This window comes from Calliopsis andreniformis, chromosome 6, assembly GCF_051401765.1.
Source record: "Calliopsis andreniformis isolate RMS-2024a chromosome 6, iyCalAndr_principal, whole genome shotgun sequence".
Taxonomy (NCBI): Eukaryota; Metazoa; Arthropoda; class Insecta; order Hymenoptera; family Andrenidae; genus Calliopsis; species Calliopsis andreniformis.
In genome coordinates, this window is record NC_135067.1 from 10,641,634 (window position 1) to 10,655,839 (window position 14,206).

At 37.4% G+C, this 14,206-nt stretch overlaps 1 protein-coding gene across 1 annotated transcript in view; it reads left to right on the forward strand.

Moving 5' to 3' along the window:
• LOC143180532 (uncharacterized) overlaps positions 1–14,206 on the forward strand; it is a 309,043-nt gene that overhangs the window by 210,302 nt on the left and 84,535 nt on the right. The window contains exon 6 of the mRNA XM_076380323.1: positions 2,485–2,623. Coding sequence (XP_076236438.1) covers positions 2,485–2,623 — 139 coding nt within the window. The remainder of the gene's footprint in view (positions 1–2,484; positions 2,624–14,206) is intronic.

Genomic DNA, 14,206 nt, shown 5'->3' on the forward strand with positions numbered 1-14,206 from the left:
GGTTCGCGTGCATTAAGATGATTTGCGACTCGGAGGAAAGGTAGGCTCCACTCCAGCCAACCCTCCTACCCCTGGATAAATGGATGAACGCGTGGCTGGCTGAACGGAACAGCTCGTTTCCACGCGATTTACAAATGGAACGCGAGATTTTTGAGAGTGGCCCGTTTTGATACTTTTGGGATGAGGTACGCGAGCTGGGGCAGGTGAAATACAGTCAGTCATTAATGTCTGCTTATACTAGATATGTTATAAGGAAATTCACCTTATTCGAGAATTCTGACTTTAATGAAGGTTTATGGGTTTGTAAAATATAATGGAGTATATGTGACACAAGTTTTTTTAATAGAATATCACTAAGTTTTAGTGTTTTTTCATTTGTTTTTAAGCATAACTTTACAATGGTGCTAGATATAACAAAATTTATCGTGTAATATATGTTTAAGTTTTTATCCCCTATCACACTTTTGTAAAAAAATTTGTAGATATAACTGTGTTCAAAAAATTGAAATAATGCTGAAACTTTGGGGGTCGATTTCACTCCCTCAAAGAAGTTTCTCATCAACAGAAGATATGTTCGCTGAATAATCCATTATGCTAAACACGCACACAAACTTTCACTAAAATCAGAATTTTTGGATTAGTCGAGTTTCATTGTAATATAGTGTATGTAGACTTTTGTGACTGATTATTGTAGGTCATCAGAACGACTCGATTGCTGTTGGTGATAGAAAATATTTGACAGACGAAGGGGGGATAATCTGATGTCAACTCTTTTATAGGCAGAATTGTCTTTAGAAAAGATATGAACATGAAGGTCAACTTCGTTTTCTGGCTAAAAAACTAAAACTAATCCAAACAAAATATTAAGTCATTTATGACAAAAGCCACTATTTTAAGAGATATTTCAATTTAAAACACAATTAAGTTTAGATACTATCTATAATAGGCCACCCCTATACTGCCTAGGATTGTTTCCCACTTTTCTTGATATCTAGGATAAGATGTGTGCTACTAAATGAATTGGTAATACGAATGTTGCTAGGGCTTCCGTGTTTTATAGACTTAACAAGCTTGCACTTATCTTACTTCGTCAAGGCTGATGTGACCCTTGAGGACTGCGAGAATGTTATACATGGGTTAGAATTCTTGGGATTCTAATGGTTTATTGCTCCCCTCAAGAGAAATTTAGACCGAGCGAATTAGTCTTCTGTAGTCATGCGATACGGCTGTGATCGCGTGTGGCATTATTGGATAGATAGAAGCATGCTCCTCTAAGAGTCACAGACGCTGGAAGTCTGAATGGATAGTCATTGTTGAGTATTAATTACATAAGTATTATTAAATCCTCGGTATTATTTTATACTTTAAAATTAATATATATGTAATTCTTGTATTGTTGATTTTTACTAAGTACTATACATACAAAAACGAAGCAATACATGAGTCACTATTGTTAGACATCATTGTAATGTGGTCACAGTAGTTTTAGTTACCCAAGGAATCTTTATTGCTTTCTACTTTAATAAAAATATTAATTCATCATTGATGTTACTCTACACATATTTCTGCATTTATGATCAATAGTTTTTAATCATTTTCTAAACTAAGACAAAAGAAAGACACACAATTTTACTATTAATGATTCTGTTTATTTATTCCATTATGTTAAAATGAAGAACACTGTAATTACTTATTACAAAAAGTATTAACCCTGGAACGACATGCTTTGGGTCTTTCATGACCCTAGCAAAATACTCATTTCTGTTACTGTCCTGCAAAACAATTGTAAATAAAAGTATTCTACAATTTTTTTAGCATTTGAATTCTATGGTGTTAAACTATAAATCTCAAAGTGTTTCAGCGAATTTTTACAAAAGCTTTTACCAATTCAAAATGTGCAAAAGTCACGCTAAATCTAAAAGACCCAATACAGCAGTTCGGAAAAACAGCGTGCCATTTCAGCGTTAATACCGAATCGAAAGTACTTTGCCATACAGTATAACTTACCCGAGAACTATCAATCAATACCAAACTTTTAATCAACCCTATATCTAGTCTATACAAATTACTCCAAAGGAATGAGTGAACACATACTTCTCCGCCATCTACCATCCCCACAATCTAATGGCATATCCCATCCCTCCACCCAAAAACAGCAAAAAATGCTTCATCGATACAGTCCAGTCACTGTGCGCAAAAAAAAAAACGAGCGCGAGAGGAAGAGAAAGCGAGAGAGAATAACGAAACACCCAACTGTCGTCAAAACTTTACGCTTACCCCACAAAAGACCTGATCGAGCGGTCTTTACGCGAACCGAGCGACCCAACCCCATCCCCGCCCTCCACCCTCGCTTTGAATATTCTCCATCGACGGATTATATAGCCGTGCCTTTATTTATCGACCCCGAGCGGGCAGATTAAAAAAATATGTAAAAATTCCTCGACTGAGAGCTCACGTGTGCGCGTCTGCGTGTGTTTGTTGCAGGCTGCGAATTTCCCAGCGAGTGGAACGGCCGATGGTTTCAATCGGGAAATGAGGACCTGGTGACGGTGAACGGGTCCATGATGACCAGCAAAGGGCAGTGCATCGATACCAAAGACGACAAGTTCCTCATTCACGACCCGTGAGTCCTCGTTTGAATTGCAAGTCGATATATCGGTTCATCCCGAGCCGCGATATGAAACGATGCGTCTGATTCATTCTATTTCATCCCTTTAGTCGCCCCCGTTCAAGCTTTTATTAATTAACTGCTCCCCTACCCCTTGGCGCCGCCCCACCCTTGCTCGTAGCGCCTCGGGCCCGACGTGCCAACTGCGCAGACAGAGTGACGTGTATAAAACGTTTCACGTGAACACCGCGGAGGGGGGATGTTCGGTCGGCGGTTTGGACTGGGGGTGGCTTTGAGGTTCGAGGACGATTTTCGCGATGGGATTCGTGGATACCTGGAGTCGGGAGCTGCGCATTACACGGTCATGGTATTGTGATGAAGGTTAATGCCTCCCTATGAGGGAATTCGAGTTATTTCGGGTTGGCCGCCCTCGGGGGATGAGCGAAAAGCGTTCAACGGTTTTTTCAGCGGTTTAATTTCGCGAGGAGCCGAGGAGCGAGGCTGAGGGAGAGCGCCGAGTCGCTTTGATTCTGAAATGAGAAGACGGATGTAACGTGGATTCGGGAAAAGGCGGGGTAGGTGGGAGCATAATTTTGTGGGAGTGACAGTGTAAGTAGGTATGACAGAGCTGTGGTAGGGAACGAGTTTTGGGATATTGAAAAGGATAATTATTCATTCGAAATTCATTTAAGACGCTGTTGAGTTTAATAGTTAATTCGGTAATTATTTACGATGGGGGTTTCCTCGTTGATTTCGCTGAGCTTGAGTTGTATCGTTAAAGTTAATGAAGAGTCTTGTCTTATAGATATAAGCTGGCTCTTAGCTTCTCGTTTCGGAGATATCAGTTAAAATATATTCAATATTCTGTAATGTAGTCTTTGAAATCTTGATGTTCTGGTTCGATTTAGTATAACTGCGTTAAGAATAGCTATCAATATTTTTAAAATCGCGTTTGAAACCTTTTTATTGAATCATCGAATCTTCAAAATTGACTTTAAATGTACGTAAAATTCGTTTGAAACTGATACTTGCTCTAATATAGGTGTCTGACCTGGGTGACTCGAGGCCTTATTCTACTTTCTCCGCTATGTTTCATGTACCTGACGCAGGGACTTATTCTACTGCCGTCGTTGGACATAACTTTTCGAACACGCGACGCTAGTAGAATCAGTCCTCGTATCGGACAAACGTCACTCGTACTACAGTTTCAAACATAGATACTTCACAAACAAAGCCATGAAAGCAATATCATCAATCTTAATTTTTATCTTACTTTGATATATAGGGTCTTCCCTCCAAATTTTGTACATATTGTAAAATTTGTTCTGTGAAATTTTTCTTAGTACACCTGCTGAAAAAGGAGCAATTTACGTGAAAATCTTGAATACATTTCTTTAGAAGAGATACGTATGTTTGTAAGTGGTACATATTCCAAGTACTAACTTTTAAGTCCTAAATCATTATAGCCTCATGACTCTTCATTAGAAACAAATCTTTACAATATAAAATTTATGTTTTTGAAATTAATTCATTACAATGATGATCTGTTTTTATCTCATTAGAAGTGAGTCTAAAAGAAAATTTATTTATTTATTGATGGGTAGGCTAACCTTTTGGAGAGAATGAAAACTAATTGTAAAGAAATAATAGAAGTCTAAGAGACAGAGATGAGCCTATACCAAGTAAATTCAGTCACAGAATTATTTCATGTATTCTTGGAGAGAATAGAAGCAATATTGTAAGTTCAATTACTTGCTTTTTAAAAAGACGTAGACGAAGTATCTATCTTCAGTAAGATGAATGTAACATCTTCACTGTAAAGGTTAAAAACAACACAGGCTGGCTATTTTTCTTCTGGTCGTTATTGGCTTTTCTAGGAAGACAGATGTAGGAAGAGAGGAGAAATCAATGTCCCGCCGGGACAATCAATTGTCGTTTATCGAGCGTTTTAATAGGCACCGTTAAAAAATTACCCTACACTCGTGTATCGACGTATAGAGTTAACAGGCTTCCCTCTGAGAACCAGTGCTATCGATAAAGAGGCGATCGTCGGCGGTACTTGGATTAAGAACTTTTTCGTAGGAAAGAAAAACTGACTCGTGTGTTGAATAATCGATTTCCGTTTAACGACGTCTAGTGACGTTTTAACAACATTAAGAGCGATGGAAATTTGTAGATCTATATTGTCGAGTAGGTGAAACTAAATGGTTTGGATTTGCTTGCTAAAAGTGTACTCTTATGCTTGACAAGTGTTTCAACGATAGAAAAATAGGACTCACATGCAATCTTCACCAAGAGAAATTTCGAGTAGGAATTTATAAAACAAGAGTTAGAGTACCCTTATCAAAGTTATCGAGAAGAATTTACTAGTACTTCACTTTAATAATATTTTTTATCGTTGTTCTTCGTAGACCAGCTACACAAATTGAATATAATCTTCACAAATGCAAGTTATAGCTAGGTAAGTCTATAGAGCATCGGCTAAAAAATCTCGAATTCTCTAGAGACCCTAGAACTTTCATTACCGATACCATTAGCGAGGCAATCATAAAGAATTCACTAGAAGCTCACTTTAATAGTGCCTCACCTTTCTTGTTCCTGAACCAATTCTAAATTACGCATTCTTCCGTCCATTCTGATGTTATTAAATATTTTGAGAAAACTTTGCCCCCCGAAAGGAATTGTTCAGGAAGAAATGGCCCCTAAATCCAGAACTTAGACTCATCCTGCAGAGTAGGAAGTTCGTCCAGCTGCTGTAGCAACGCCCTGCATATCCGTGCCACGAACTGGGCCATGGTTTAATCTTACCTCCCGCGAAAGGGTGCACAACGAACGCGCGAATGGCGTGGTTGGTCAAGGGGAGTGGGGTACCAGGTTCTAAATTGGAAAAAGCACCGTTCAAACAAAATTAATTGGATTTCGAGAATTGAGCTGCAACAAAGCGTTGCAAGGAGCAGGAGAGACGTTTTTAATCGAGTAATAATTCCATGCGGCGTAGCGGGGCATGTGCCAGCGTGAAATTTTCAAAAGCGATGCTTTCCCATTTTCATTGCACAAACGCTTCGGTTTGCTTTAGGTCAACGGATCTAATTTCTCATTGTTACGTGGAATGGAAATTTATCAATATTCGCGTAATACAAACTTTCTATGAAATTAGATTGATCGTGAATTAAATTGCTAATCTTTAAGATTTGCGTGATCAATTGTTCTGAAATTCTTGACGTGAAAATTTGAGGGGATTTTCTATTATATTTTTTCTTTTGTATATATATTATTAGGTTATCCCATGAATAATTCTGCTGAAGATAATCTTACTTTCAAGAGAATCCATAGTTAGAGTTATAATTGATTATTGATAAACAGTGTATTACATTTTAGAAGCATTATATCAAAATTTAACTGTTTTCAATAAATCTGACTAGTGTTAGAAATTATTCCTATAATTTACATAGTATTATACCAATTTTATATTCACCATAATGAGTAACGAGTTCCCATTTGACCACCATAGTTAGCAAAGAACTACCTTAAACTCATATTTTTCTTTTTCGTAGTAGCTAATGAAAAGAGAGATTTACATAAAAATATATCTGTCAATTGTATTGAACCCAGTCAATTGTAGCTAAACACTAGTCAATCGAACACCCTAATCTCATGTTGCAATTATATTAAAATTGAACTGTCCACAATAACTCTAAACAAAGTGAATAATTAATACTATAATTCACGTAGTATCATACCAATTTCATATTCATCGCAAGGATCTTCTGACCTACATAGTCGACTAAGAACTCCCTTAAAATCATATTCCTTGTTCCAGTAAATCGATAATCCCAGCGTTTTACCGTCCTTCGAAACAATAGAAATTTCCTCGGGTTTCCTTGCTGCGGCGCTATTTGCAAACCCTCGGCGTCGAATTCAAGTTCGTTTCGTCGACGATCTCTCGACACGAAAAGCTTGGGGCAGGCACGGCAGGAAATGAATTCTTCCCGTGGGGATCGAGAGACGGTCTCGCCCTCGGCGAGGATACGCGTTTCGACGTGGTATCGATTCCGCGTGGATTCCGCCTGCCCGTCCCGCGGCCGATCTCCCAAATCCGAGTACTCGTTATCCACAACTTACGCCGCGGTCGGGATCCAATTTCGCCAGAAAGAGCGCTCGTCGAGGAGACAGTATCTACGCACGTCGCTACTTTTTGTCCGACCAGCTATCGCGACGAAGCTTAAAGCGTCCTCACGCCCTGAGCCCGTCGCGATCAGCGATAAAGCCGAGACCCGCGATGAGAACGCGCCGCTCGGAAATTCCGTTTTCTCCCTCAGCCGCGGGAATCTCCATGTTAGACGCTGGAGAACCGTCGACATTTTGAAGCCCCACGGAATTGTGTATTTTTAGCGGGGCTGGTTAGGGGATGTGTCTAGGATTGAGGTTCGCGGAATTCTTGTCGCGATAAAGGTAGATTTTACTTCTTCTGGTACACGGTGAAGAGAGAAACTGAGCGCGGAATTGCCATTTTGTCACGAATATTTTACTCAATATTTGTGTACATATAGAATACTGCGCGGAAATATTTGGACGTTTTGATATTATTGGAAACGTATACCTATATTTTTTTATTTATAGTAAGTGATATCAGATGTTGTTTTAGTCGATGTTTGTATACTTTGTACAATCGTTTGAGATGAGATTTGTAGTGTAAACTATGTTATGGGTGTATCTTACGTATTGGAATAGCGCCAAAGTGTTAAAATATTTATAGAAAAAGAATTGAGTACGTAGTGTTGTGCCTAATGGTACTTCCTGCTATGAAGAAATAGAAAATTTGTAATTTTATTATTATTTTAGTTAGTGTAAACTTTTTTACAATAGTAGAATGAAGTTTACAACTCGGATAATATTTAATAAATATGTGAGATTTATGCAAACTGAAGTACTGTTTGGTTTGCAAGCCTCTAGCTTTAATAACAGGTATAGTGATATTCTGTAATATTTGAATATTGCAGAAATATAGTACCAAGTATGCATAAAAGTCTTCGATCTATTATTAAAGTCAGCAGCTTATGGACTAAGTAGTAAGTCTACAGAAGCTCAAATACCTATTTAAAATCAGTTGCAGTACAAAACTAATGCCACTAAAAAGTTTACATTAGCCAAAATAGGGATAACATTAGAAATTTTATATTTTTCCTGAGAAGTTAAAGTATTGTTTACGATACTACTAATTATTATTTCTCATTTTTTAATGTTTAAATATTTACTGAGATATTAATCATGTTGATATGCCATTATGTGCTGAGTTTTGCTTTTTATTATTTATTGATATTTGACTTATTGATATTTGATATATTGATATTTGACAACTGTTAAATGAGTTGTTCGATTTTTTATAAAATTTGCAGACAACGAACAAATTATTGAATTGATTACCATTCGTTTTGCATATGCGCTCGTTGTCTGTAGGGTCATCAACAAATAATTTCAATTTCAGTACAGTGGTTTATTTAATTTTTTAAATTCGTATTTCTCTCCCTTCATGGTAGAGGAAACATTCAGTACATGACACTTATTGTTTTTCAATCATATTGCATTAGTAATTTCGTATATTATTAAAAGAGCATCTTTAATAAATTCTCTGTGATGAAGGAAAAGCAGCTTTGAGGACAAGTAAAATGGAAATAACGTTTAAAGAGTTATCTATACCTCAGGAGCCTTAAAAAATACTTTAGAAATTTCATTAACAGAATATTATTTAAGGTCATAAAGGATCTTTGTCGCTGCATTAACAAATATTTTTTTTATTTAAAATTAACACTTTGCTGGTCCACAAAAATCGTTTCAAATAAATTTCTAAATTCGCCTACATTTTAATAAGAAGGATAAATTGCAATTATTATGTTTATTTATCAACCAGTTTTATTAAATGGTTCTGCTAATTTTGAAAAATTCTAGTATTCTAAGAAAATAACGAGACGTTGAGTAAGTTATTTATTATCGGGATTCCATTCATTTGCCCTTTTGACGCGTGAAAGCCTCGACAGTAGTACAATCAACGATAAGATGCACCCGAGGCAAGGATCCTTTATTCCGTTTCGTTTTATCTTTCTTCCGTGAGATTCTTATATTCCGGAGTGACCTTAATATCCGAGTGAAGAAGAATGGTAAGACGTTAGGAGATCATCTTATACGCTTTACGAAAATTCTATTTTGTTGGGTATCATCGTTGCTTTCTGCCAAGGAATAGATAACTGTCTAACGACCGACGGGGTGGTTCACTAGATAAAGTGATAAGACCGAGCCAAAATGGATATCATGTGACCTAAAAAATTCATTTGGTTTTGGTGAATCTTCTGCTTGAAATTAAATTAACTGTATTGACGATGCGCACATAGATAATTTCAATGAAAGTGATTGTCATATTGACTTTTATTGATGTTAAACATAGTAGCGATCATTCTATTTATTTTGAAATTTGCAAGCTCTTCACGCGTTAAATGCTCTTTTAACACCATTTATATTACTGGTATTCCGTGTTAAATAAATATTTAGCATATTTAATTTCAGTTATTTTTAATTGACATTTCCTTTCGGTGAAATTTAAATGTTAATTTGTTTTAATGGCCAATAAATGACAGCGTTCGTTTCATCCTTTGAGTGTTTTATATAATTACGCTCTATTAGCTGCGCGACTGTGACCGAAATTTTGCAAAATTCTGAACGATATTATCGATAACTAATTTAAGACATGAGACAGCGCAGAACAGGAAATTATAAAGTAATATAATTTTAGGTGACCGTCTAATAATTTAATTATTCCTAGACAACTGTAAGTAGGTCAATAAAAAAAACGCGTAGATGGTTCTATTTATAAATTAAAACTATGAAAACCACGATATTTAGGTAAAAGTCACAGATTCTAAAGAAATGCTGTGAAACTGAAAATTCCGAAATTTTACTGAATAGTATTCCCAAAGTTAACACATTCACTGTCCCGTATATCATATGTGATATACGCCAGCTTGTCCTATCGCTGGTATCACAGGTGATACAAAGTGTTCAACTCTCCACGTCTCGTGTATCGTGGTCCATGCACATAAATTGTATTGAATAACTTGATACTCTGCATCAACGTCTTATCGCTCCTTGGCACGTGTGGAGAGGGGGTTAACCGCTTATAACGCGTGGGTATAAACACAAAAGGTATAAACACTGAAATACCAAATAACTATAAAATTAAATGAAGAAAATACATCTCCACGAATTCGAAAATTCCAAAGTATTAAAGTCATTAAATTCGGGAACTATCACCATCTCAAACGAGTAGTTGCGAAAAAAGAGGTCAAAGACCACGTCAGAGGTAGAACCTGAAAAATCAAGGTGACTGGATGTTGGACGTCCTCGAACTCGATCAAACAACCGCTCGCCCCTTCGTGGAACGCTAACAGCGACTTGACGTTCTCGTTGATATGCAAACGAGAAAAAGAAAGTTGACAACCACTGACGTGGAACTGCCGCAGAGACAAAACGAGCAAGTGGGGCGGGAGAAAGGGCGCGAGGGAGAGAAAGAGGTTGCGCTTGGGATAAAGTTGGAGGAGAATAAGACAGGCGGTGGTAGCTGGGTAAAGTTGAGAGTTAAGTTTTAATTAATGTAATGGAGAGTAGCGCGTGATTGGCCTTCCAATCAGTACGGCCCTCTTTTCGAGGATGCGCCACGGTGAGAAGGCAAACAGAGGGAAAAGAAGAGGGACGAAGGTGGAGCACCAGCGATGTCCTTTCGCCTAGCGAAATCCGAGATAGAACTGGTAAATGGGCCAATCGACGGCATTACCATTAAGATTCTTTGATTCGCTGGCGAAAAGTGATGAGAAGAGGTCAGGCAAATGAATTCAGGGACAAGCGAGATTGCCAGTGAGCCACTTCCCTCGAGTGTTGGTACCTCGAGCATTTCCTTCGCGCTTTTTAATTGATTTATCAATGTCCCCTTTCTGTTACACTAATCTCGCAGACGGTGGATTTTATTGGCTGACCTTTTCTTCACGTTTATTCAACCTGGGGTCACTTCCCTCTTTTATCTGCTATTTCTGATCTTTGGCTTTGAGTGGATTAAGAAAACTAAAAAAGAGAGACTATTAAACGAGGAAGGGTTATCACCTAATCCTTCTTGAACCTTACAAATTTCATAATATTTGATAAACGAGCAATATATTAAAAATCGTGATTTTAAAAACGTAACAGAACATCCATAAGCAGCTCAGTCAAGTTCAATCTTCTCATCTTAAATCTCTATTTGCAGTTGTCAATCATGTCTGTCTACATATTTCCCATTTATTCTCTGCAACAATTATTCTCGACACATCCACCAATCTTCGAACACCTTTTAATAACCGACATATAAACGCCAACGCGCTCTGATCCTTCATCAAAAAAAAAAAAGGACACGAAACGGAGCAGAGCATCGTTCAGAGTCGATTGATATCATCCCCTTTCTACGTCACCAAACATTTGATTACTTGTCGAATGTCGCTATGACTGTTAACGGACGAATAATAGCTTCTAATTGCCCAATATCGAAAATACTCCGTCAATCGCTCGCGTCGGTGTTTCCATTTTATTCCCGAGCGGACGTTATTAACCCTCCGAGCGGCGTTTTTCCATCCCCATTAACCTTCGGCTGCCTCTCATCGTTTCCGCGTCCTGACGTTCGTCGTTGGACAATTTCGAACCGGAAACGGGATGCGTGATACACGACGTTGCCGAGCGTCAATTAACGGTTACCGATAATCCGAAGTAATGACGAACGATCGGTGCTTACGCCTCGTAATAATTGTTTATCGATTAAAAAGGACCCAGGTTACGGTTGATCGGTGTTTATGCAGCGACGAGATCCAATTTGTCCTCGATCCTTCACGTCCAACCGGCGGAATTCATTTTCGTCGGCTTAACGGCCGACAATTATTCGTAGCTAACGTTATTTTGTGTTTACTGCCCTCTTTATTGGTGAATTGAAAGCATTGTTTTATATTGATGATCCTTTGTTTGGAATCTTCTAGTGGTGGTCGTGCTCCGTGTATGTATATCATTTAATTGGATTAATGGGACGTATGGTCGCTAAGAATATTTGAAATTTTGGATATTTAGATTCTTTTAGTCAAGTGCACCTTGGGTCAAGTGCAGTTACTAGTTTTGTATTGCATAGATATTACGACGGTTAATGAGTAAAAAAAAAGTAATCTGAAGGTGGAACTTTTTTTTATAAATGATTGAAATACATAATTGCTCCACTATTTAATCAACATTACCGTTCCAACTTACGGGTTAATGAATTCTGTAGCAGTTCCTCATTTGCTCTTTCGCTGAACCAATAAACAACATTTATCCAGGCAGTCGGAGAAATGACTTCGAGTGGCCAATCAGCCGGTTAAGCATAATAATCTCGTTACTTGTAATGCTGTTCACCTTGTACCCGGTTGATACAAATTAATTGGGAAATAGGAGGCTATTTTCCACTTCACCTGCCCTGGAAAAATCTCGTTCTAATGACTCAATGATGCTACAGCAAATTGCATAAAAAGTAATCCTTTGCTCTCTGTCGAAATTTACTATATTCTTACTGATTTAAATAGCGTTTAATGAATATTACTTCCTCTCATCCCTTGCAACAATTATTTCATTACCCTCCATTATTCCTACCTAAATTAATGTTAAAATCACACTAGATCAGCTAGAAGAACTCAAACTATGTTTCAGCGACAGTCTAAAGAAATTAAAAAAATTGAGTGTCAAAAGGGAACTTTATCTCCGAATTCGATCTTAAGTTAATCAATTAAGATTCTACTGTATTCTATTATTTCACCAGACAAGGACAATTATTTAGTCACAAAAATAAATAAGGTAAAATGTATTGAGGCAAGGGAAAGAGGCACGTGTACGTGAATGATTGTACCAATACTTGCACACATTGTCAGCCTCATCTTTCTGCAGCGACCAAGGTTTTACATCTAGTTCCAATACCCTAAATCCTCTCCTTAATCGAATAACGTGCTCAATGTTCGCTCAGTGAGCCATGAAGCAAAGAAATCCAGGTTCTGTACGATGAGGTCTATTCTATTAGACGACAGTGGCTGGTATATAGGAACAGGGTTAAGTGTAACGTAATCTCGGTACCTTAGAATCGCGACGCCTCGTTAACGACGCTACGGGGTAATCGATAGCTACCTGTATGAACCTATACAGAGAGCCTGTCGAATCGTGGCTAGAGCGTTCGGGGTTGCATTCAGGATACGTCGATTCACTGCCACAGGATTGATTTCAACGTATGTGAGGGTTGAAGGGTGTGTTTGGCGATATCGATTTAATATCCGATTTTAATGCAGCGAAAGTTGGAAACTTGGTGATTTGTTAGCTCGCTTGATAATTGATCACGCTCCGTCGAGAGTTAATTAGAATCGAAGTAACTACTTTGGATTGGAATTCGAGGCGATGGGAACATTTTGAAATTTCTCTGAATTATAGAATAATTCGCTACTTAGAATTTTGAATGATGCATCATGTCGTTTCTGAATAAATTTAGGGGAGTTAAAATGTTTGAAACATATGTGCAAAGTCTATTGATTTATTGTGATCAGTCTTAAAGTGTAACTATAGAAATTTATCTTTACATGATTCTGTTACTAGATAGCTTTATCCCCAAACGATTTTATCACTAAATAATAAAGTTTCTGTAGAAAGTCTCTGAGTATTTAAAGTGATTTTGAAGCAAAAAAATGAAAAGCGATCGTGGGTAACTAAAATCCAAAGTAAATGAATTATTGAAACCAAATTGCGCGAACAATGAAGTTCATTAGAATCATTATTTCTTTAATTCTGCTTTAACCGTATTAATGTATACGTTCCAATTAAGTCCATGAAATGGAGACACTGCTGGGAATTATAATCAAAGCAAACAAGTTTTAATTGGATCCACTATATTGTTTATTAGCCGACGCATGTAGATGACAGAGAACCAATAATTGGGATCGAAACAATTAAATTGATCGTTATACGTAGTAGACATGCTATTAATATTATTAGAACGAATTTGAAGTACGAAACAAAATTATCAATAAATAATAAATTATCGTCTCTCCAATAGAATCGAGATTACCCCTAAAAGAATGTTTCAATTTAGATTCTCCAAATAGAATCACTTTCTCGTTTCAGTTGAAGATACTACAATTTAATTACGCAGACATTTCGGGACAATGGAAGCACACTTTTGAAATTGACTTTTTTTTCGTGCTGCGTTTCATTCACGCCCTTTCCCACTGCAAACACCGCGATAATTTTTATTTATTTACGGTGCTTCGTTGTTCGTTATTAATTTTTATTCCCCGCTGTTCAGTTTTATTCGCCCCTTTTCTTCCATATACAATTTCACAAGAATTTCTGCGAACTTTTTCACCGAAACGTATTCAAGATCGCTGGAAAGTGTACTTAATTGTCAAATTCCAGGGCGGAAAATAAGGTAGCAAACGCTGAGAGATTGAAACAGGCAAACCGTAATTATTCTTAATCGTCGTTTTCACCGGAAATTACTGTTCTCCCACCCGCTGTAAAACCTTGCTA